This window comes from Varanus komodoensis, unplaced genomic scaffold, assembly GCF_004798865.1.
Source record: "Varanus komodoensis strain SLA01 unplaced genomic scaffold, ASM479886v1 scaffold26, whole genome shotgun sequence".
In the NCBI taxonomy this organism is placed as follows: Eukaryota; Metazoa; Chordata; class Lepidosauria; order Squamata; family Varanidae; genus Varanus; species Varanus komodoensis.
Window position 1 is genome coordinate 5,510,629 of NW_025335684.1, and position 23,980 is coordinate 5,534,608.

General features: G+C 53.1%; 1 protein-coding gene across 1 annotated transcript in view; it reads left to right on the forward strand.

Annotated features, from left to right (window-relative positions):
- The window catches only part of LOC123024952 (myosin-16), a 41,474-nt gene extending 17,494 nt beyond the window's left edge, over positions 1-23,980 (forward strand). The window contains exons 19-42 of the mRNA XM_044433267.1: positions 91-227; positions 1,716-1,797; positions 4,280-4,453; positions 5,754-5,981; positions 6,465-6,569; positions 7,508-7,594; positions 8,608-8,753; positions 9,240-9,330; positions 9,764-9,820; positions 10,443-10,529; positions 12,001-12,246; positions 13,043-13,160; positions 14,323-14,450; positions 15,155-15,351; positions 16,178-16,310; positions 16,862-17,078; positions 17,732-17,868; positions 18,540-18,643; positions 19,347-19,539; positions 20,176-20,379; positions 20,828-20,953; positions 21,651-21,821; positions 23,086-23,286; positions 23,777-23,980. Of these exons, the coding sequence (XP_044289202.1) occupies positions 91-227; positions 1,716-1,797; positions 4,280-4,453; positions 5,754-5,981; positions 6,465-6,569; positions 7,508-7,594; positions 8,608-8,753; positions 9,240-9,330; positions 9,764-9,820; positions 10,443-10,529; positions 12,001-12,246; positions 13,043-13,160; positions 14,323-14,450; positions 15,155-15,351; positions 16,178-16,310; positions 16,862-17,078; positions 17,732-17,868; positions 18,540-18,643; positions 19,347-19,539; positions 20,176-20,379; positions 20,828-20,953; positions 21,651-21,821; positions 23,086-23,286; positions 23,777-23,980 (3,573 nt within the window). The remainder of the gene's footprint in view (positions 1-90; positions 228-1,715; positions 1,798-4,279; positions 4,454-5,753; positions 5,982-6,464; positions 6,570-7,507; positions 7,595-8,607; positions 8,754-9,239; positions 9,331-9,763; positions 9,821-10,442; positions 10,530-12,000; positions 12,247-13,042; positions 13,161-14,322; positions 14,451-15,154; positions 15,352-16,177; positions 16,311-16,861; positions 17,079-17,731; positions 17,869-18,539; positions 18,644-19,346; positions 19,540-20,175; positions 20,380-20,827; positions 20,954-21,650; positions 21,822-23,085; positions 23,287-23,776) is intronic.

Below are 23,980 nucleotides of genomic sequence, written 5' to 3' on the forward strand. Positions count from 1 at the left end.
ATCCTCTGCCCTGGTGGAGCGCAGTGGCTGGCTGTGCAAACCGAAACCCTGTTGCTTGACTGACGGACACACGGATCTCTGTTTTCCAAGGTGTTCTTCCGTGCCGGGATCTTAGCCAAACTGGAAGACCTGCGAGACGAACGGTTGGCCAAGATCATGACCATGCTGCAGTCCCGAGGCCGTGGCTTCCTCATGAGGATCGAGTTTAAAAAGATGTTGGAGAGGAGGTATTGAATTCCCCCGCAGCCCAGCTCTGCCCTTGACTCCTTCGCTCATGGGAAGTAATAGTTCCATTCTACCTGGCACTGATCAGAGCTCACCTTAAAGGCTGAGCCCACCTCTGGACTTCACACGTTCAGAAGGATCCGGATAAATTGGAGCAGGTTCCGTTGCCAGCATCTCCCAGTGAAAAGCAATGAAATATCAGGGACTGGTAGGAGCCATTCCTGCTCAGAGGAGGAAATTTTGGCAGAGATCGGGGGGTGCAACCTTGCTCAGCTCGTGGGCCAGGTACCATTTTGGAGAAATGGGAGCCATATTTCAGGGATGAGCGTGGCTGGCAACCACAGGAACAGGGCCACAACTATGAAACATAGTGGCACGAGCTCTTATGTCTGGGAGTGAAGCCTTTTTTAAATTTTATTTTATTTTATTTTAATTTGGAAAGGAGATGAAACTGCATGAAAGCTCAGAAACCACGCAATGGTTGGCAACTGAGGGGAAGGGGTTGAGGCCGGGAGAAAGTCATCACCATCCGGGGAACCACAGAAGGCTGGTTCAGCCCTGCGCCTGATGTCCTGCACCCCTGACACGCTTGGGTCGAGGCTCATGCGACTTGCTCTAAAGCAGAGCTCGCTCTGTTCTGTTGGCTGCTGTCCCATCTGCTCTCTGTTTGCCCAAACTAGCAGGCTTCAAGGAGCTGTCCATGGTGCTGAACCTGCCTGGGATGAGTGGGGGTTTCAGCACCATAGAAACATAGAAAACAGAGCGAGTTAGAAGAGGTCTCCCGGGCCATCTAGTCTGACCCCCGGCATCAGCCGGCTCCACTCACGACATGCCCACCATGTGCACAACCAGCCTGTCCTTGAACACCCGCACCGATGGGGCCTCAACCACCTCCTGTGGAAGCCCATTCCACACCCTCGCACCCATTCCACACCCTGACTGTCAGGAAGTGCTTCCTGGCATCCAAACAAAACCTTGGCTCCCTGAGCTTTGCTCCGTTGGAGCGCGTTCTGCCTTCCTCTGCAGGGGAGAACAGGTCTCTACCCATCTCCATGTGACACCCCCTCACATACCTACATGTCGCCAACAGATCCCCTCTGAGTCTCCTCTTCTCCAGGCTTAAGAGGCCCAGTTCCCTCAGTCTCGCCTCATACGGCTTCCCCTGCAAACCGGCCACCAACCTTGTGGCCCTGCGCTGCACTGACTCCAACCTGGCCATATGCTTTCTGTAATGAGGGGCCCAAAACTGAACACAACACTCCAGTTGCGGGCGCACCAGAGTCACCATGGACATCTCCTGCCAAGATACTTTAGAGCAGGTGCACCTTCCCACAATGGAGCTATTGGCCTGGCCAGCCAAACCATGGCGAACTCTCCTGCTAGTTACAAAGGCCGAGTCACAGGCCTCCACTGGGACTTCCGGTCCTTTCCTGCCCTTCCCAGGAACACAGTGGCTGGAGGCCCAAACCTTGTTTTCCTTTCCATGACAGGATGGGCCTGATGCTGATCCAGAGGAACATCCGCAAGTTCCTGCAGATGCGGTTCTGGGGCTGGTGGAAGCTGTACAACAAGGTGAGCGGGTGGCGCCAGTGGCTGCTTTGGCGCTCGGTGGGTGGGGTTCGGGTTTGGAAGATAACGTGCATGCGAGGAGAAAGTTTCCGGGCTGCTTATTCAGCGATAAGGAGCCCCATTGTGAACTTCAGTTAATCAGTAACCAGGGGAAAGGAAAGAGCCCTTTCCCATGATCGAAGATGCCTGATACAAAACTGGGCATGCAGAGTTGCCATCGGAGCACAAACCTTGTGGGGAAAGAATGGGCCCTCCTGTGCTGTTTCGCCATCTTTGCCCTCGCCCCGGCTGCCGAAATGTGGGGCAGGAAAGCTGTAACCCTGGTAAACATGTGCCTCCTTTTCAGCTGTGTCTCTGAGCTGCCGGGGGCACGACAAACCCTGATTTAAAGCAAAATTGAGGTGGTTCTGGTGGTGGAGGCGGCAACAGGAAGAGAAGTGGCCCCTGCTGGATTCTGGTGGCAAGGATTCGGCCCCCGAATTCCTTGAAAGTTGCCTGCTGTATAGGAATGAATTTATATGCCACTTTGCAGAGGATGGTCCTCAAAGCTGTGTACAATAGCATCATTGAGAACTAATATTAAGTCTCCTGTAAAGGCTTGGATAGAGAGATCCTGTGGTTAGAGTGATCCCCTTTTGGGTTGGTGAGCGCATTTGGAACTTTGAGAATGTTTTGTGGGCTCTCTCACAAAATGGCTGCCAAGGGGGTGTCTTGCTCTTTTGTCAAATGGCTCTCACAGTAAGTAGGGATTGGCCCCTCTTCTTGAAGGCAAAATAGTGAGACAAAAAGGAAGAAACTTGCCCAAGAACCTAACGGCAAGGCAGAGGTGGACCTTGAGTTCCAAAAGTGCTCTTTCTGAACCTGAGTGAAGATGGCACGGGTTTTAATTTGTAAAACCTTCTAAGAAATGTAATAACAGTCAGGAGGCACAAGGGAGAGCAGGGAGCCGGGCAGGATCCAAATGAGGAGTCTGCGGTTACTTTGGTACCCGGATGCCCCATATTTGAGAGCACAGGTTAGAGGGTGGCCAAAACAAGCAGAAAGGTGGGTGCCTTTTGCTGCTTTCTCCATGCACTTGGGAAATCTACTCCAGATGTTTTGGGGACCCACCATAATAACAGTGTGGGAGGTGGCGGGGGGTGGGTTTGGCAAAAAATTGGTTTCCACTAGATTGGCAACCTTTTGCAAGTGGGAGCAGCCTTTCTGTCTGTGGAAGAACAAGCTTGTATCCGAGCCATAAACTCAACCGAACAGTAGCAGGGGTGGCATGTTAAGAGTCAGATAAATCAACAACTGTGCCAGTATGTTGTCATACATTCTTCCAAAGTGGAAGGGCTAATCTTCACTATCCTCTTTGGGGAGGGAAAAGAAGCCAGGCAAGACTCTCATGGAAAAACATGGAGAAGTTTAATGAAAAGGCAAATAATTAATATGCTTCAGCAGAAACCTTGCTGAGGGGTACAAGAATTAATTTTTGAGTTATTCTCACAAGGCAGTATTGTTCCGTATCTCAACAAATTGAATCCATGTTCCCCGAGGAATGTTTCCATCGAAACACGTCAGGCAATTCACTGTTTTGTTAAAACTCTCCACATTTTTGGTGCCATTTAGAAGCTTTCCTCTTCTCTCTCTCTCTCTCTCTCAATCCTTTGTATGTGGTGCTTATTTTTCCAACTTTCTTGTTGGCTTTTGTAGTCTGCTACACCTCATGGATATGGAATGCGGAAAGACATGCTAAACCCCCAAACCCCCAAAGGCAAACACGTCCTTCCAAGCCACACTCTTCCTTGCACAAAAACATTTTCTTATGTGGAGCTTTGCTGAGCCTTCAGCAGGGAGGTGTCCCATAAGAGGGCCAGCAACCAGTGCAGGATATTCTTAAAGTCCTAATGATGCACAGATGGAAAACCTAGGAGCTCATCTCAGCCCCAGAGACATTGATGGAATATAGAGTGGAATCTGTTTCTTAGGAACGTAAGAAGATCCATGTTGGATCAGTCCAAATATCTACCTAGTCCAGCATTCAGTTCACACAGTCCAGAATCTTGCACCATTCTGCTCCATGGGATGGATTCTGTTCAGTTCTGCTTTGATTTGAGGGAGGGGGGAAATTCTCCCTTTTCTCTAAAAATATCCCCATCAGGGATAATTTTGTCCCTGCTTTATCCATCCTTTTTCTTGGATACAGAAACAGCGCGAGTCAGAAGGGGCCTCCCGGGCATCTAGTCTGACCCCTGGCTCCACTCACAGCGTGCCCACCATGGGGTCTTTCCCCAGATCTCTCTGGCATGTGCACTTTTGGTATCATGTTAAACCCCAAACAATCAGGGTTCTTCAGTTCTTTCAGCAGCTGCTCTTGGGAACGTCCTGCCTCCCCTGCCACTTCTTGCATAAAACCGAGCAATGACATGGAAACCTCTTGATCGAAGAAGGATCACCTTCTCATTGTTTTCTCCTCTTTGTGGGCTGGATTCCCTGGCCACAGGTGAAACCTCTGCTGAACGTGGCCCGGCAAGAGGAGGAGATGAAAGAGAAGGAGGAGGAGCTGAGGAACGCCATGGCCAAGGCGCAGGAGCTGATGGATCGCCTCAAGGAACTGGAGGAAAAGTTGGCCACGCTTAGCCAAGAGAAGAACGACTTGACCATCCAGCTGCAGGCGGTGAGTCTCCAGGGCAGGCCCATCCTAGGGCGCTTCCTCGGTCGTCGTGCCTCACTGTCGCAGACGCGCGTGCAGGAGCTTTGCACACTCGAGGGAACGGTGCTTGCATCAGGCCCTGGAGGGCTCAGAGTGGTCAGAGCCAGCTGGAAAGACCAGAGGCAAATAACTTGGGCTGAATCAGACAGGAATCGGTTTCCAAGAACGGCAGCGAAAGGAGCCAGGCCGACGGAGATCTTCACCAAAGATCAGAGCTGCAACAGAAAGTCCGAAAGGTCTGAGATAGGAGGTATGATGCAACGTGGGCGGGGGTTTCCAGAGGACTCGGCTGTCTCTAAAGCAGTTCTTCCATCTGACGGATGAGCAACTGGTCAGAAGAGCAGCGGGCTCACCTAGTGCAGCCAGGCTGATGAGCTCCTTCCAGGGCGCAGTGGAGCAACGGAGGCGAGGCCAAGAGCTCCCTCTGCTGGGCATGGGCTGCCCCAGCAGTGCAGGGGGCCGGGTGCTTGGATCCCACAGCCAGCTTCCCAGGATGGAGTCGCTTGGACTCTCGCAGACCGACCTCCGATGTCGCGTGCCAGTGGAGCAGAGTGCTCAGAGTGTTGGACTGCTGTTCAGGAGGTCCGAGTTCTAGTCCCCACAAAGCTCCCTGGATGACTTTGGGCAAGTCGCTGACTTAGCCTAACCTACCTCACAGGGTTGTTGTGAGGGTAAGATGGAGAGCAGGAAGAGGATTTTGTCAGCCTCCTTGCGCTTCATGAAGAAAGAAGGCTGAGGTATAAATATAAGAAACAAACAAAGCGGGAAGGTCCACACTTGTTTTGATTGTGGAGAAAGTGTCAGGGCACCTAGCGCAGGACACAACTTAGGGATGCAAAATAGTGTGGGTTTTTGTTGCATGCTGAGAGTTGATAAAACAAGCAGGCCGCTATTCCATGATTGCTCAAGCTTGTGTTGGGCTAGTGAGGGCTACAGCCCCTTGAGTAGAACTATGGCTATTTGCCGTTGATTTCGTGCCTGCTGGGGGTAGGAGAGAGGAGAACTGAAGGAGAGCCACTCTGCCCATCCAGCTTTTCCTGCCTCTGTGCAGTCTCAGAGTTCCCCCAAGGCTGCCTTTGCCCTCTTTGCCAGGGTAGGAAGTGCCTGGCCATGGCCCAGGCGCTTCTGCCAGTGGGCGAACTGTGGCTGCGGACGGCGCATGCACGGTTCTTCTGGAGGCAGCTGGTGAGCTTGCCTCAAGAGGCCCCGGGCAGCTGTGGCCTCTGGGAGTGGCCATTCATGTGTCTCTTGTCCACCCCTGCAGGAACAAGAGAACCTGATGGATGCCGAGGAGCGCCTCACACAGATGATGAAGGCCAAGATGGACCTGGAGAGCGAGATCTCGGACATGAAAGAGCGCTTGGAGGAGGAGGAAGGCGCGGCCGCATCTCTGAGCGCCAACAAGCGCAAGCTGGAAGGGGAGCTGAACGATCTCAAGAGAGACCTCGAAGGGCTGGAAACCACCCTCGCCAAGACTGAGAAAGAGAAGCAGGTCCACTTTTTTGCATAGAGAGAGAGAGAGTGCGCGCCTGTTATGGGCCGAAAATCCCCTGCAAATGCAGGCTTTTGGGTCCTTGCAATGAGTCGGGGGGCAGGCTTGGGCAGCTGCTGAGGGTCCATAACCCAGCAGGGGCCCGGTGACTGCAGGCCCTTGCACCTGTGTATCCTGCTCATTCTTGCAACCTGCTTCTTCGCCTGGGCCAGTGAATGGCGGTGGCGAGGAAGACCACCCCCTGGCTTGGCCAGCGAATGTGTCTCGGAGCGTTGCCCAGGCGCGCCTCCCAAGACTATCATCTCCGCTGCCGCTTGCCCATCATCCTGTTGCTGTGCCAGGTGTATTCCTGCCGCTCGCCCTTTGGGCTACCAGGACCTCCTTTGCCAGCCAGGTGCTCTCCTAGCAAGATAGGCTGCGATCCCCATAATCCCCAGCCAGGTCATGTTCCCAACCATTTGAATCTGCCCTCCTCCTCTCCAGGCGTTGGATCACCGAGTGCGCACCCTGACCAGCGATCTCTCAGCCCGAGACGACACTGTTGCCAAACTCCAGAAGGAAAAAAGGGCTTTGGAGGAGCTACACCAGGTAAGGCCACGCCACTCCGCTCCCCGTTTTGTCTCCGAGATGCAAATCACAGTTAGGAACTGTTGGAGGTTTGTTTATTGGACTTCTGGAAAAGTTACCTTCTAGCTATGAAGGCCTCAAAAGGCACGGCTTACAATTCAATAAAAAGAATATATACAAACTGCAGCACGTAGATATTGTTCATAGTAGCAGGAGGGGAATAATCCAAAGAAATGTCTGATGAAATGTTTTTTAAACCCCATGTGGCTGGCCTAAGGTCTAAAGGAGGAAGAGCCAGCCAGGTCTCCACAATTAGATGCCTTTCCAAAAGAGGTGTTTCAGTGCCACCCCTTAGAAGGCCCCGTCTTTCTTTCCAGCTAAACAAACTTTCAATCGCAAAGGGAAGTAAATGGAGCCAAGCCTCCAGTTGGGAATGCGGTGGGTAAGCACAGTAAAAGGAGGAGTGGGTCTTTCAAATAGTCGGGCCCCAAACTGTTCTGCCTGTGTTTAATTACTCCTTCAATACCGAAAGTGATCCAAGGGTGGTCTCAGGGCTCTTTACCGGTGATGGGCAGAGCATTCCAGATGAGGCAGATCTGGCCCCCTGGGTCTGAGGTTTGGCTCCCTAAGTTTGTTCTTGTAATCCTAAACCATGGTTTTGAAAAGCATGTGAACCATCTGTATGGTTAAACTAACACTTTGGGCAAGAGACCAATAGCCCTACTTAAGTGGACATGTATAATGATCTCATTGGCTCGGATCCTTTTGATCTTGTGCAGGCAGAAATCTCAGGCACTGACGCGTTCTGCAATTTAAACTTGCAAAAAAGAAAGTTAAACTTCAGGTTAGCCAGAAATCCGGCTTTTGACCCCAGAAGGCTTGTGATAATTGAGCCCAGTTAAGGGTTCCTTGCTTGCTTTGGCAGTGACAGGTTTTTCTTCTTATGTGTTTCCTCTTAGAAAACGCTAGATGATCTTCAAGCCGAGGAAGACAGAGTGAACCATCTAACCAAAAACAACAGCAAACTCAGCACCCAAATCCATGAGGTGAGAGCCGAGCCGGGTGCTGGGGAGGGGGTACCATGGTAGTCTTTTGTGATGCAGACTGAATGGGGATTTTAATGAGATTTCTGCCCCGTGTCCACAGTGGAGAAAGGTTGTCTCCAAGAGCTGGGCTTCGGTCTTACCCCCAAAAGGAAGCTATTCACTTACAGGGAAGAAAATGAAGGGTTGCCCTCGTGGATCCCAACTCTGGGGTAGAATCTTGTTCCATCCCCATTCCAGCCATTGAGAATCAACTCTGTGGCTATTTTATTTCTTTATATCCCACCCATTGTGGAACCCAAGGTGGCTACATGCCCTGGTGGTCTCCCTTCCAAGCTCAGACCAAGACTTGACCTACTTAGCTTCAACATGATTATGGGCCTTCAGACCATACTCTGGGCCTGACTGGCATTGCATGGCTCCTTCTAGGTTCTCCTTTCTGTCTTACAGGTTTGGAAAACCCCAAGGTTGAGGAATCACAAGTGTTGAATAGGCAGTCTTTAGGTTTAATATGCAGATGGACAGATATATGGATACATCATCTGCTTTTATTAAAGTCCAAATAAATATGCCCAATCATCTTGTCATATCTAAAATAATATAGGGGTTTTCATGACATACATATTTCTTGCAATGCATAATATGCAAACCTTATGCTAGAAAACTGCAATGTTTATTTTTGCTTGATTTTGTTTTTATTTTTATTTATTTCCATTCATTATAAAAACATTTTCACCAGAATGTATTTGGGAAAGAAAACAACCTTAAAGGAGGCGGGGAAACTCCCAAGAGAGCTCAGTAAAGCCCATGGCCACTGAGTGATGTTTGTGGGGGTAGGAAGAAGGGAAAGATGGGGCTGGAATCCTGGATGCCCCCCCCCCCCCGAATGAAAGGGGAAAGAGATAGCAAGAAAGCTGATCTCAAAATGCCCCCATCAACTTCTTTTTTATGTCTTTATGGGTGTTTGCTCATTTGTTCTGATAACTCCCTTTCTGTCCACTGCTTTTTCCAACCAGCTGGAGGACAACTGGGAGCAAGAGAAGAAAATCCGTGCGGAGGTGGAAAAGGCCCGACGCAAAGCGGAGGGGGACTTGAAAATGACCATTGAAAATCTCAACGAGATGGAAAGGGCGAAGCTTGACCTGGAGGAAGTGGTCAAGAAGTACGTGCGCACAGACACGCACGCTGGGTTGAAGGGAAGGTCATGACGGGCTGGGCTCATAGGAAGAGTGGTGGATTGTCCAGCCGGTAAACCCAGGAGAGAGTTTGGGGGTTCGGGGCCACTGCCCAGGGTAGGCACCCAAACTCCCAGCATGCAGGCTGGGGCATGCTAGCAGTTGTAGGACTTCTCAGCAGATGTAAGATTTTGCCCTAAATCTTCCCATAAATGATCGTGGGACCGTGGTGGTTGATTTACCTCTTTGGGCTGGATCGTAATACTTGTAACATCTCCCTAAATCCTGCTGAAGTTCTTCTCTTCTTCCCCATTTCTTTATGCCCTTCGTGTGTTGATCAGCTCTTCCATGAAAGCTCTTGACCATCATTTGGGCCTCCATTCTAGCATGTCAACATGTCACGGGCTTCTTCCTTTCTACCCACGGGACTGGAACGGAACCCCTTCGCGAGCATGACCGGTTTTTCTTTGCAGGCGAGACCTTGAGATCAACTCTATCAACAGCAAAATGGAGGATGAGCAGTCGCTGAATTCCACCCTCCAGAGGAAACTGAAGGAGCATCAGGTAGAAGAGGAGGATGCTGAGAGGGACATTCCAGGTGGCATCCTTTCGCGGGACCTGCACAAATGGAGCACTTTCCCCCATAATCCCCTGGGTTGGCCTGCTCTTGCCAAGAATTAAGGGCAGGAGTGGACAGCTTGTGGCCCTTTGGATGTTTTGGCCTACAGTTCCTCTGAGCCCTAGCCAACACAGCCAAGCTGAGGGGTGATGGGTTTCTAGTCCCCATTGTCTAGAGGGCCACAAGTGGACCACCCTTGCCTTAGAGAGTTGGCTACCCTGAGAGGACACTTTAGGGGATGGTGTTGTGGCCAGTGTGTATGTGGGAGAAGTGTGTATCGACTCCACCCACCCCATGGTGCTTGGGTCCGGCATCCCCCACACCTTCCACGGGCCTAAATACTGGCCAGGGCCTCACAGCCGTATGTTTTCCTGACAGGCCCGGATTGAAGAACTTGAGGAAGAGCTTGAAGCTGAACGCTCAATAAGGGCAAAGGTAAGCAGTCTGTCCAATAGCATTTCTTCCACCGCTGCCAGTGTTATTCATGCTAATTGTTCGAGCATTTTAGCTCCTTGAAATTGCTCGGCATCACAACAGCCATGTAAGGTAAATCTTTCCTAGCCCCGTTTTACAGACCGTGCTGCTGAGGCTGCAGTGCCATTTTGTGGTTATGTAATGGAATATACAGCAAGGCAAAGAAGGAGCGAAAGATGCTGGTGGGGGTCGGGTGGGGCAAGGAACCAGATATAAAGAAGTCAGTCTTTAATCCCACAAAGAATCCAGGAGTAGAAGTCTTGGTGAAATGGCAGCTGAAAAGCCTTGTCTTGAGAAGCCTTGGTAATAATCAGTTTTGGGGAAGGTTTGGCGGTCTGAAGAAGCATCAGGGCTCGAACCCATGCCTTCTGCATCCTTCTCTGAAGGATGGTCTCCTGCATCAGTATTTCAGGAAGTGGGCGATGCAAGTTGGTGCATGGCTCCAGGTGCCGAGTCACCTGTCTAGGGCTCATCTCCTGACCTCACTCATCTCCGTCTCCACGTCTGCATTATAGTGGTGGGTTTAGGGAGTGCAGCCAGGGGCCCAGCAATGCTAAGGTTCTGCTTCCTTGACTTCCTTCAGATTGAAAAACAGCGCAGCGATATCTCCCGGGAACTGGAAGAGCTCAGCGATAGACTGGAAGAGGCCGGAGGGGCTACTACTGCTCAGGTGAGCTTGCACCCATCAAGGTGATAAACTATTATTCCCATTTTATGGACTGAGACACAGAGTGTTAAAGGTAACATACTGTCCCAGCCCACAAGTAATCCCTCTTTCAAATGGGCTTCATCTGCTGGGAAAGCGATGTGTTGGACGCTGCATGAGAGAGTGCATGGAGAGAACATAAATGATTTAAAATACATTTTTAATTTCCAGTTTGGCAACCGGAACAGGGAAGGAATGTTAGGAGATCACTCCCACATAGTTATACATATTTGACTATTATCTGTCACCTTTTAAGAGTAAAGGTTCTTCCAGTGGCAACAGTAAAGTAATAAATTTACAAACATCATATGACTTAGATCATAACATCTAGCAGAAAATACATACGAGGGTTCTTCTAAAAGTTTCTGCACTTTTAAAAACTATTTATTAAGAATTTAAAAAACAAATTGTATCACTTTCCTACATACTCACCTTCCTTTGCAACGCATTTTTCCAGTGTTGTAGCAACTTTTTAATGCCATCAGCAAAAAATATCTAAAATGTATTTATAAAAGTATGGAAACTTTGAAGACCCCTTGTATAAACAAAACCAAGCTGAATGTGTCTTGGAGAATAAATAATAGCTTTCAGTGCTATATCTAAAGATTGGCAGAGAGGAGCTCAACAGAGCTTCTGGAGAAGAATCTTCCACAGCGGTGTGGCCACCACTGAAAAGGCCCTGCTTATGGGACTGCCAATCTTACCTTCACTCGTGATGGGCTAGCAAGCTGAGCCGCAAAAGCCCGTCCAGGGTTGTCATGTCAAGGTGGTCCAATTCCAGTCTGTTTAGTGCATTAAAGGAGAGTAGCTGCTTGTTAAACAGCCCAGAAAGACATTGGCTTCATATTTGGAATGCTCTCCTCAAGATTTGCCTGGCACCTTCCTTATATTTTTTTCGGCACCAGGCAAAGACCTGCCTTTAAAAAAATATTTTAATCGTGAATGCCATTCGACCTTTTGTTTTGTATTTTTGTCCATATTTTACTGACGTTGCATTTTAATATGTTGTCATTGGGTTTTTATTGTGTTTTATCTTGTGATTGTGAGCTGCCCAGAGGTGCTGTGGCGCAACTGGACAGAGTACAGATGTCTTAAGTAAATAATCAATTTCAGTGGTGAATGAAACATTGTTTGTTTATTTAAATGATTTCTTTCCCACTCCTTGGCCAAAAAGACTCTTGGAGAAATTTATGATGGGTTAAGCAAGACGATTCCCTCCCACAGCATTATGAGCTGAACAGATGCAGTGTGCAAGGAAAGAGTGATGGGTGGGGAAGAGGAAAAACCAAGGACATCTCTTGGCCAGGCTGATGGGGCGGCCCGGCTCCGCTTCTCATGTCGCGCTGCTGCACCTGCCGAAACGGCTGCAGGTTGACGCGCGTTGGGGCCGAAGGGATGATGAGCGGCCGCTGACGCTCTGCCCTGCCGCCTCCAGATTGAGCAGAACCGCAAGCGCGAGGCCGAGCTGCTGAAGCTCCGTCGGGAGCTGGAAGAGGCCGCCTTGCAGAGCGAGGCCACGGCCTCCACCCTGCGGAAGAAGCACACGGATGCCATGGCTGAGATGACGGAGCACCTGGAGAACCTGCAGAGGGTGAAGTCCAAGCTGGAGAAGGACAAGCAGGTCATGAAGGCCGAGATCGACGACCTCAACTCCAGCATGGAGACCATCCAGAAATCCAAGGTATGACGATGGGAAGACGGGAAACCATGCTGCTGAGTCCGGGGAAGAAGGGTGTTGGCTCTTTCCCTCCAGAGCTGGAGGGAAAGGGCCAAAACAAGATAGACAGTGGCCAAGGAGGGAGAACGGGGCCAGCCTGGCAGCCAGGTTTGAAGGCCAGGTGGAAGCTTGGGTGTTCCTCAGAAGACGAAGCTGTGCAGGTTAGGCTGGGGTGACCAGTGCTGGACTTCAGGGCGCAGGAGCCCGGCTGGGGCCCCAGCTGACCTTCTGGTGTTCTCCCACTCACGTTCCCCAGCCCACAGTCTGTTGGGGGGCTACATGCCGCCACAGCCTCACTCAATATTAGGCTGCTTTCAATTTACTTATTACATTTCTACTCCACTTTTTCTCCTGCAAGGAACCCAAAGAAAGTTGTGGACTCCCCCTCTCCTTCTTCATTTAGCATCCCAACAACCCTGGGAGGCGGCTTAAGATGAGGGACCACGGCTGGTGCACAGTTCCCCAGTGATTTTTGTGGCCTGAGCCAGAAGCTGGGTTGGCCAAGTCCTAATCCAACACTCCAACCACTAGGCCAGGCCGGCACACTTCCCGTGTTGTTATGACTTAGCCGGCTCCATCGGCTTTGGCCCAAATTTCTCACGTTGATTGGCACCTCTGCTTAATTGGCCCCTGCCCTGGCCCTCTCCTCACCCACTTTAGCTGTCAAGTTAAACTCATACATGATGAGTTGTGAAAGAGGCCTTGGGGCACCCTGTTGGGGGGAAAAGCACCCACACTCTCTCGTGCCCTGTTTCTGCAGTTAAACGCTGACACTCACATCCGCAAACTGGAAGACAACCTGGCTGAAGCCAATGCCCGGCTGTCTGAGATGGAGAAGAACCAAGCGGAAATCAACGCCATCAGGACCAGGCTCCAAGGTTCATCCCCTTCTCTCAGTGTCATGTGCAGATATATTCATCTGCTCAGATATCCGCAATTACACTTGGCACCCAAGCCAGTGGTTTCCGGACTTTCACGGGATGTTTCATGCGCTGGACATGAACCTCCCTGCATCAGATTCTGAAGAGCCCTCCAAATGGCAGAAGGTTTTGGGCCGTGTCCTGCCGCACCTAGTCTGCTCATGGGAAGAGGCCTCTAGGCCTGGTGGGCTCTGGGCTGGCCCCTGGTTAGCCCTGCGACCCAGGGCCACGCTCTAGGAAGAGGCTCCCACCTAGCCCGTGGCTTTCTTCCCCCTCCTCGGCCTCCGCCCTGCCTCCTGGTCCATTCGCCTCCTCCAAGCATCCAGACGGAAGGATGCCCTGTTGCCTCCCAAAATAGCCCACGAACTGAACGGACATGCCCGTTGCTTTTTTGCCGCCGTGGTCAAAGGCAAGCTCACTGTCACAGGTCATCCCGTTGCAGAACGTGTGAAAGGTGCCTCCTGCTTCCTTTGCATGCCAGGTTGCTCCTGAGGGGCTCCCTCCTTGCCCTCTCGCCTCGTCCTGTGCTTGAGTTTTCCAGTCAGTGGTGTAGTGGAACCAGGGCTTGCTGGGCTGTATCCCTGGCACTGCTTGTCCAAGCAGGGATGCCAGTGGCCCCTGCCAGCCCCTCAGAATCCCCCCTTTCCTCTGCGCTTAGCTGCAGTCCTTGCTGCAGCTGGGGTGGGTGGGAAGGAATTTTCCAGGCAGTTTTCCTTCTTGTAACGTGACATATTTTGGAGCGGCTTCATTCGCAATGGGCAAGTGAGATCCATTTGCCGTAAAAAAATAAAAATTGGTCTCTGCTGGAGAGGAAAACTGCTAGAACTTTTTCGTTGACATGGATCAACACAGATGACTGAACAGCTGGGCATGGTGCCTGCCACACAAAAGCTATCAGTGCACCACTGCTTCCAGATGTGGTTGGGCTCTGGCTGCCATCAGCCCCAGTCAGCATGGCCAGAGACGATGGGAGCTGTGCCCCGGCAACATCTGGCAGGTCGCGCCTGACCTAACGACCTCCTGGTCTTGTTCCCTTTCGGTGAACTGAGGCAATGGGAGCCCCCTGCCATGTCTACCTTCCCTCGAGTGTTGCTGATTCTTTCTCTCGTTGCTTCTGCAGCGGAGAACAGCGAGCTGAGCCGGGAGCACGAGGAGAGTCAGACAAGGCTGAACCAGATCATTCGCGTGAAGACCTCCCTCACCTCGCAAGTGGACGACCTCAAGAGGCAGCTGGATGAAGAGTCGAAAGTAAGGAGGCAAAAAGACCACTATAACAATTCCACACGGCTGTTATTACATCGCACTGATACAAACACCTCCCCCTCCATGTTCACCACTGATGGACACTTTTCTTGTCTCTTCTTTTAATAATTTTATCAATTTTTCAATCTAAAACACAACGAAAAAAGAAAAACTTGTGACTAAAATAGAAACATACAATTCAAATCATTCTTAGAAGAACTGTGCCCTCCAACCCCGGGACCAAAGAATCCACGTTACGGATGAAAGAACTCATTCAAACATTCTTTCAGGATGTTTCTCCCTTCCAAACCTGCAAGTATTCTTTTGACAGATCAGATCTTTCCCTTTTATGAACACATAATAGATGCATGATGAGCAGTTTTCTTCCAGTTTACAATCATGTTTTCCTGGAGTGCGGGAGTGCAAATACTGTTGCTACTATTACTACTAAGTAGTAGTAATAGTCAGACAGATCCACCAAATAGAATATTCTGCTATTTTTATTCCCTGTCCTTTGGGTTTTGTTTCTTCCAAGCAGCCTTGCTGTGATCCATGTTGGGTGTTTCGCAGTTTTCCACATGGCACACATGTTTGTGTTCTCCTGATCACAGTGGCGCTCTTGAAGGGGCCTGTGTTGGGTTGAACGGACATTTCGAACCCCCAACACGTACCCAGAGAGAGCGGGACTAACCCAGGATGCATCTCCTTAGGCCCGCAGTGCTGCGGTTGTGAGCCTGGCCAACACCAAACACGACCTGGACCTGATCAAAGAGCAGCTGGAGGAGGAACAAGCAGGCAAGGCGGAACTGCAGCGCCTGGTCTCCAAGCTCAACACCGAAGTCACCACCTGGAGGACCAAATATGAGACGGACGCCATTCAGCGGACGGAGGAGCTGGAAGAGACCAAGTGAGGAGGGACCACGGAGCTCCAGAGTGGGATTTGGGGGGGGGGTACCTTTGGAGAACTCCCCCACTTTATTGAGGGTTCTTTTCCTCTGCTCGCTCTGTTCAGAGGACAGGAGGGCAAGGAAGAGTAAACAGGCAGCGCTGGCAGCGGACGGGGGATGCTGCCACTTGGCCCTTCTCCTCGGGGCCGCGATGGCAGCAGCTGCTGCTGCTCCGTATTGGTTTATTTGAAGCGCTTTTTATCCGACTCCTTGCCACTCTCCCCACTGGCCAGCCAAGGCAAGGATGACAAGGATCAACTGTGGTGCTGGGCCTGGCTTCAGAGGCTCCGTAGGCCCCAGGGGCCTCAGCGGGGGCCCCAAAGGGCCGACCTTGGGCGCCAGCCTTGGAAGGAGCCTCTGTGAGCCCTTGCCGCTGGCTTGGCGCGTTAAACATAACGCCAAACTAGCTGCATGGTGGAGTGTGGGGAACCGTGCCCTTTAGTGGATGGTGGATTCTAGCTTCCATAATCCTCAAACAGTGGCCATGCTGGCTGAGACTGATGGGATCTGGAGTCAAACAGCATCCGGAGGGCTTCTTGTTCTGCATGCCCATGGTATACACAGGAGTTCCTCTGTGGACATGATGTGAGGTTTTTGCTGCAACAATGTTTTTCTGTAAGGACAACGACCACCATGTGATCGATTGATCGCTCTATCTATAGTTTTTGTATGCCGTCCCATCACTTAACACCTCGGGACGGCTTGCGTAAATAAATAAACATCATACGAAATACAAACTTGCCTGCAGCGTTGACCCATGTCTTCCTTCTTGCCTTCTCCGTGTAGGAGAAAGTTGACAGCCCGCCTCCAAGAGGCAGAGGAGACCGCCGAATCCGCCCAGGCCCGCGTGGCCAGCATGGAGAAGAACAAGCAGAGGCTGCAGATGGAAGTGGAGGACCTCACTCTGGACCTCGAGAAGGTGACGGCACACGCACGCCTTGTCGCGCCAGCACAGGTCAGGCTGCGGGTGGCTCGGCTTCGCATTCCCAGGAAAGTGGAGTCCAGCCATCCACGCCCAGGTGGATGAGAGATCACCTGTCGTGAAGACGCAGCTTGGCCTTTTCTGGCTCATGGGACTTATGGGACTGCAAGTTGTATTGCTAGGCGTCCGGAGGGGCTGCAGGCTGGGGGAAGCAGACTTACATAGCTTGGATACGTAAGACCGCAGAGCCACAGCTGTCGGGCTGTGAACTGCTTTCAGTCCGTGGGCTGGATGCTGTTCTGGAAGACTTTTTGGGGGGGCTGCATTGTGTGCTGGGTGGGGCCGATGAGAAAAGGTGGTGCGGACAAAGATTCCAGTAGATTGGAAAGGAATGTGCCAGTGCTGTCACGAACCGGGATTTCTTCTTCGCACATTCAAAAGGCGCAGACCCGTTTCCTTGCAGAGGGTCCTTTACAGACCGAAAAGCCCCAGACACCCAGATTTAGGCCGTGCATGATGAACGGCTGCTTGTCGGCTTCTTCCTTCAGTCCAATGCAGCCTGTGCGGCCCTGGACAAGAAGCAGAGGGCCTTTGACAAGATGCTGGCCGAGTGGCAGCAGAAGTGTGAGGAACTGCAGCTGGAGGTGGACAACTCCCAGAAGGAGTGCCGCATGTACATGACGGAGAACTTCAAGCTCAAGACGGCCTACGAGGAAGCCCTGGAGCACCTGGAGTCTGTCAAGAAGGAGAACAAGACTCTGCAGGGCAAGTATTCCATCTCCGGCTTATCCCAGAGGTGCAGAACCTTTTCCATCCCAAGGGCCACATTCCATTCCGGAGAAGCTCTTGGGGGCTGCATTTTAGGGGTGGATGGAGCCGGATGCAAAATAGATGGAACCAAGCGTACCAGCCTTCATTCATGCGAGGCTCTTACTACCCGGAAATAAGCCGTAGGGGAATCACAGGCTAGCCCAACAACCCATAGCTTGTTCTGGAGGTTATTGGATCCGTGATGGGTTGTTGTTATCATGCAAGCCCAGATGGCCAACCCCATCAGCTACGTGGCCTTGGAGGAACACGCTCAAGCTCTGCGGGACTCTGGCTGAGTTCCAGTGCCAGCCACCCCTGAAGTGCCCAAGCTTCTGGCTTCTTCCCTTCTGTGCTTGCTGTGCCTTCCCCTCCCTTTTACATCTCCCAGAAGTGCTCATTACATTTCTATACAGCCCACGGCCGAAGCGCTCTAGACATTGAGTCCCCCATCCAATTTTCAACCAGGCCCGACCCTGCTTAGCTTCCAAGATTAAGCAGGAGAGGCACTTCAGGCTGTGCAGGAGCCTGACTCTTCCTGGTCGTGGAGGAGAACGGCCAGGGTCATAGCAACACGCCCTCATGTGTGTGCACATATTTCCTCCCCACAGAGGAGATCAAGGATCTCATCGATCAGCTGGGAGAGGGTGGGCGGAGCGTCCACGAGCTGCAGAAGATGAAGAAGAAGCTGGAGATCGAGAAGGAGGAGCTGCAGGTGGCCCTGGAGGAAGCCGAGTCTTCCCTTGAGGTAACCAGGAGAAGAACCCGCTACGAGGCCCGGTTTATTTTGCGCTGCCAGCTCAGCAAAGGAGCTCTCCGTTCGTGAGAGAGACGAGCCGGCTGTGCTGAGGAAAGCTCTCAAGCGCAGGCCTTCATCGTGGAACGCCCCATCGCTGCTCTTCCGGGCGAGTCCAGAGTGCGATGCTGATCCACGGCACCCAAAAGTTCCGGCCGTTTCCCCCTCCGCCAGGAGCGTGCCTTCGCTCAACCCTGAGTGGCGGCTTCGAGACCGAGCCACCCTGAAATACTTCGCTTTGCAACCGGAAATTGTTGCTAGGAAAACGCCGGCCTGCCCCGGTTGCCACGAGGATGGCAGCCGAGCTCGGAGAGGGTGGCAGGTGATGCCAGCAGCCCTGCTGATAAGCAAGCCCAGCTCCTGCCACACCGCCATCCGGAGAGCCAGCGGTGCGCCACCCAAGGCTTTCGGGAGGGGTCCATGTCCTCCATGGTTGCTGGGAGCAGGAATTGTGGGGGGACGGAAGAGCTTGGTGCCCCCGCTAATAAAAAACTGCCGGCCCCGTTTCCATCATCCTGCTGGCGCTCGCATGTGCCCTGGTCTGTTCAGAGCCGTCCTGCAGCAGGAGTCACTGCCTCCCAGGCCGAGCCCCTCCATGCCTCTGCTTGCACCTTTGCCAACAGGTGGAGGAGAGCAAACTCATCCGCATCCAGCTGGAGCTGGCCCAGGTCAAAGCGGACATCGACAGGAGGATCCACGAGAAGGAGGAGGAGTTTGAAGCCACGAGGTACGGCGGGCGGGTTGTGTGCAACAGCTGCAGGAGCAGGAGGGCCCATCATGCGGAAGAACAGGCGCCAAGGCCAGCGTGGCTGGCTGAAGGTTTCTGAGCTCCTCTGGGCCAAGGGCCCTCCTCTGGCGCGCTCTCTCTCTCTCTCGGAGTCTCTCTTCTGGCCACCGTGGTCCCCGCTGCTGCTCCTCTCCCTTATCACGGGTACCACTTGCTTGGCAGGCAGAGTCAGTGGGGAGGCTGGTGAGGAGGAAGCGTGAGCCCAGCAGCTCTTCTCCATGGGCCCCTGCGTGGGTGCAGGCCCTTGGCAGATGCCCCACCGGGCTTACCCTTCATGCTGGTCTTGGCCTGGTGACATTTGTGGTAGAAAGGCAGAGTACAAGCCAAATGAATAAGCCATGGCTTGTTTCATCATTTGCTGGACAAACCACAGATAGGTCAACAACCCATGGTTTCAGTGAATCGTGGATTGGTGTTATGGGTGAACAGGGCCAGTGAAGAGCCTGGGATCTTGCCCGTGACGTCCATAACTGGCAGAGCACTTACATTCAGCTTCCCCACCAGTCCAACTCCTCAGCCACTTAAAGCCACTCTGGCTCTTTCTTTTGCTGAATGCGATGCGGGATTTACTTCGGCACAAACGTGCCGCTGCCCGGGCTGCGCCAGGACGGGACCTGACGGGCCGGCTTGCCTGCCCCTGCAGGAAGAACCACCAGCGCGCCATCGAGTCGCTGCAGTCCAGCCTGGAGCTGGAGGCCAAGGGGCGGGCTGAGGCTCTCCGCCTGAAGAAGAAGATGGAGACGGACCTGAACGAGATGGAAATCCAGCTGGACCATGCCAACCGGAACAACAGTGAGCTCGTGAAGACCCTGAAGAAGCTCCAACAGCAGATCAAGGCAAGTCCTGCGGTGGGGAGGCGGGGGGGGGGGGGGCGAGGCTCGCCGGCTGGGGAGAAGACCTTTGCCCAGAAGGACCCCTGGCCGCCGGTCAGTTCCCGGCAGGCAGGGGTGGCAGCGCTAGGCCACTGCGCCGCTGGAGAGCCCGGGTGGCGTGGCAGCCCTAGGCTGGCCTGGGACGCGGGCGATCTGGCTTCTCTGCTGCACTTGGGCCATGAAGCTCAGGGGATGATTCTGGGCCAGCCCTGGCCCACCTTGCAGGGTTGTTGTGAGGATGAAATGGAGACGGGGAAGATTATGCATGCTGCTAAGGGGCTCTCGCAGGAGAAAGCAAAGGCAGGACATCAATGTAGGGGGGGTGTGTGTGTGTAATTTCTTTTAAGAGCCGCGCCTCCATTTTCTAAGCAATTCTGGGGTGGATTATCTCCATCAACCCCATGGGTAGCTAAGTCGATCTTTAAAGGCTTCAGCATGAAGGCCTGTCTTAACCTGGCGCTGGAAAGATGCCACGCTGGGTGCCTGGTGGGCCTCAGAGGGGAGGTGGTTCCCTAGATGGGGCCACCATGGAGAAGGCCCTGCTCTTGCTGCCCCCCTGAGCCTCCCTCTCTTTGGCCGCTGCTCCCGTTCCACCTGCAGGACCTCCAGATCCAGATGGACGAAGACGCCCGGCAGCACGAGGAGCTCCGAGAGCAGTACAACCTGCAGGAGCGCCGCCTCAGCCTCCTCCAGACCGAGCTGGAGGAAGTGCGTGTCGGCCTGGAGGGCAGCGAGCGCTCCCGCAAACTCCTTGAGCAGGAGCTGGTGGAGGTCTCCGAGAGGCACAACGAGCTCAGCGTCCAGGTGAGAAGTTGTGCTGGAGAATGTGAAGCTATTCTGGGGTGGTCCGGCTGGAAACGAGCAACAAAGACCCGTTGGCTTTATGAATGTCCTGCTGCTGGCAGAGGTAAAAACTGCTTTGGGGATGCACATCCAAGCCATGGCCTGCGTTTTGGGCTCTTCTTGGAGCAGGATTATGCTGACCGCCATGAAGGGCACCCGCAGGCCAAAATTTACCTCTGTACCCACTTCCGTGAGTGCAGGAGGCTGGGCGGGCATTGGTGCCTTCTGGCCCCCGTTGGCAAAGGGGTGGCAGAGGCTGGCTTTGTAGTTAAATGCCACACACCCCGCATGGCCTCTTGCCCTCAGAAGCACACCTAGAGTTCTGTCTGGCTCCCCGTTTTCATGATCGGCGATGTGCCCATTTCCGTCGGCCTGTGCCCCACTTCACCGAAATCTTCTCCCTCTGCAGAACCAGACCCTGGTGACCATCAAGCGCAAACTGGAATCGGACCTCATGCGCATCACGAACGAGCACGAGGAGCTCATCAGCGAGTTCCGCACGGCAGATGAGAAAGCGAAGAAAGCAGTGGCGGACGTGAGCTTCCTCCCCATCTTTGGGCCACGTGCCAAGGGGCCATGCTGGAGACCGGCCTTCCTTGCCCGGGGCCTTCCAGCTATGTCCGAATGCAATGGGCGGGGCGGGGGGGAGTGTTTACAGAAGGGAAGACAGCAAAAGTTCTGAGGTGCCTGACAAAAAGATGTTCATTATGCCCAGTGTGTTTCAGAAAGCGTTTTTTAACCTCCTCGAAAGGCTTTTTCCTTCAGTGCCTCCTTTTTGTTTGGGGGTGATGGGAGTTGCAGCCCGACATCTGGAGGGCCTTAGGTTGAGGAAAATTGTGCTAGACCCCTTTCAAACCTCAGCAGGCCATGTTGGCATGCTGGATGAGGATGAGGATGCGATCAGGTGACGGTGATAGCAAATTCAAATGAAAATGTCCATGCCAGATCCATTACGTACCAATAACATGAGGTTAAAACGTGAGGAATTCAACCAGCCTCACCCACCCGGACTGCTGGAAATCTTTACCCTGGTACCCCTTCCGGTTCTGAGGCTCCAACTCGCATCACCTGTATGCTCTAATGGCTAAAACCCTTTCCCACACTCTCATTGCAGGGGGTTTGGTATCCCCTCTGCATTCCTTGGGCGACGGATCAACGGGAGACGGAAGGGAGTCCCAGCATCCACCTCTCCTTATGAAATACACATCCCGGTTTCTAAACTTCCGTTCCAGGCGACCCGCATGGCAGAGGAGCTGCGCCAGGAGCAGGACCATTCCATGCACCTGGAGAGGATAAAGAAGAACTACGAGGTCACCATAAAGGATCTGCAAGTCAAGATGGAAGAGGCCGAGCAGCTGGCCCTGAAAGGAGGGAAACGGACCATCATGAAGCTTGAGACCCGGGTAAGCAGACCTTCCCCCATTTTGCCCAAGTGTGAAGTCACGTCACCCCCGTAGGACTCTTGGCGGATTCAGACAGCGCTGGCTCTAGGTTTTGCAAGCCCGGGGGATCGGGGCAGTGAGGTGCGAGCTTTGGCAGGTGCAGAAATGTGCATTAAGAGGTCTCACGTCTTCGCGGAAGGCTTGCAGGCCCGGAATAGATTCAGCTGCTAAGAACTGTGCAGCGGGCAGTTATTTTCATTCTGCATTGGTAAAACAAACGCTCAGATTAGGAGAGGAAAGGTCGTGGTCAGAGGAGAGCTATCTCTGTGTAGTGCTTCAGAGTGTGGGACTGGGACTCAGGAGATCTGGCTCCTACATGAACCCCACTCAGCCCGGGGCTCCCTGGGTGGCTTCGGGCCAGCCAGACACTCACCCCAACCCGCCTCACAGGGTGGTTGTTGCGAGGATAAGATGGCAAGGAGGAGAAATATGTAAGTTGCCTTGAGTTGCTTGGAAGGGGAAAAAGGCAGGAAATAATAGTGAAATCCACAAATCATTCTCCTGACTTATCCTCATTTTAGCAGGTGTCCTCTATTTGCTGTTAGCTGCGAAGTCGTATCCGAACCATCGCGACCCATGGGCAACACTCCTCCAGGCCTTCCTGTCCTCCGCCATCCCCCGGAGTCCACTTAAGCTCACACCAACTGATTCAGTGGCTCCATCCACTGAATCCTCTTCCGTCCCCTCCTTCTTTTGCCATCTATTGTTCCCAGTATCAGGGTCTTCTCCAGGGAGTCCTTCCTTCTCATTAGGTGGCCAAAGTATCTGAGTTGCATCTTCAGTACCTGGCCTTCTACAGAGCAGTCAGGGTTGAGAGATTGACTGGTTTGATCTCTTTGTGGCCTCTATAGGCTTCTTTAAAAAACTCAGCACCAGGCACTCCAGGGTCTCTGTAATTTGAGCACTGAGCAAAACCTTACAGCACTGGCCACAATCCTGAAGTTGACGGAAATGTCAAACAAGCAGTTCTGGCTAGGACACTTGCGCAGCAGTCCCAGAGCTTCCTGGTATGGGGGAGTCAAGGCCAACCAGACTCCTGGCTGTTCTAAAGCTCCCCGAGGGTCCTTGGGCTTCTCAGTCTGGGCCACGCTTTGCCCTCTCCCTGGGCCACAGAACCTCCACCTGTCTCCTACCTTACCTGCCCTGCCTCTTGTATGTGCCTAAGTTACCTGTCCAGCTTTCGGCCTGAGCACGCGACCTTCTCAACCCTCCCTTACCTGTGCAGATCAAGGAACTGGAGACGGAGCTGGACTCGGAGCAGAAGCGCCACGTGGAGACAGTGAAGACCCTGCACAAGAACGAGCGGCGCCTGAAGGAGCTGGTCTTCCAGACGGAGGAAGATCACAAGACGAACCAGCGCATGCAAGAGCTGGTCGAGAAGCTGCAGAACAAGATGAAGACATACAAGAGGCAAATCGAGGAGGCGGTACGTGCTATCGTGCTCGGCAACATTTCTGTTCTGCCTCCCCACGAGCGTTGCCCCAGCCTGGGGTGCGGAACAGAATCCGCTTCCAGAGAGGTTCTTGGGGGCCGTGTGCCAGTGCCAGGTGAGGCCAAAGGCAGGAAAGCCAGTTTGCATCCGTATGTCCAGGAATCAAGTCTTCGGAGAGGCATTTCAGTCTTTCTGAACGGGAGCTGCACAAAAGCCAGGAAACGGCCAACAATTGGCCATAGGTGAAGGGGGTGGCCAGTTGGGGAACCCCCGGGGAGCAGAGATTCAGCACTCGGTTTAAGGGAGCCCCTTCAGCCGAGGGCAGGCAGCTTGTGGCCCTCCTGCTTGCGGGGGTCGCAGAGGCAGTCAGCGCGGGCTTGCACCGGGCCCCTGCCTCACTGGCCTACTTCGGCTTCTACCAGGGGCCAATAGAAGAGCCTCGTCTTGCACTGCGACCTCTGCTCTCTCTCTCAACTCCCTCCAGGAGGAACAGGCCAACCAGAACATGGCACGGTACCGGAAAACCGTGCACGAGCTGGATGACGCGGAGGAGAGGGCAGGGATGGCCGAGTCGGCCCTGAACAAGCTGCGCACCAGGCACCGGATCTCCGCCAGCAAAGGCTTCACCTCCGTGGAGATCGTCCAGGTCTCCAAATCGGGCGGGTCCAAGTCGGTCACCGAGGAATAG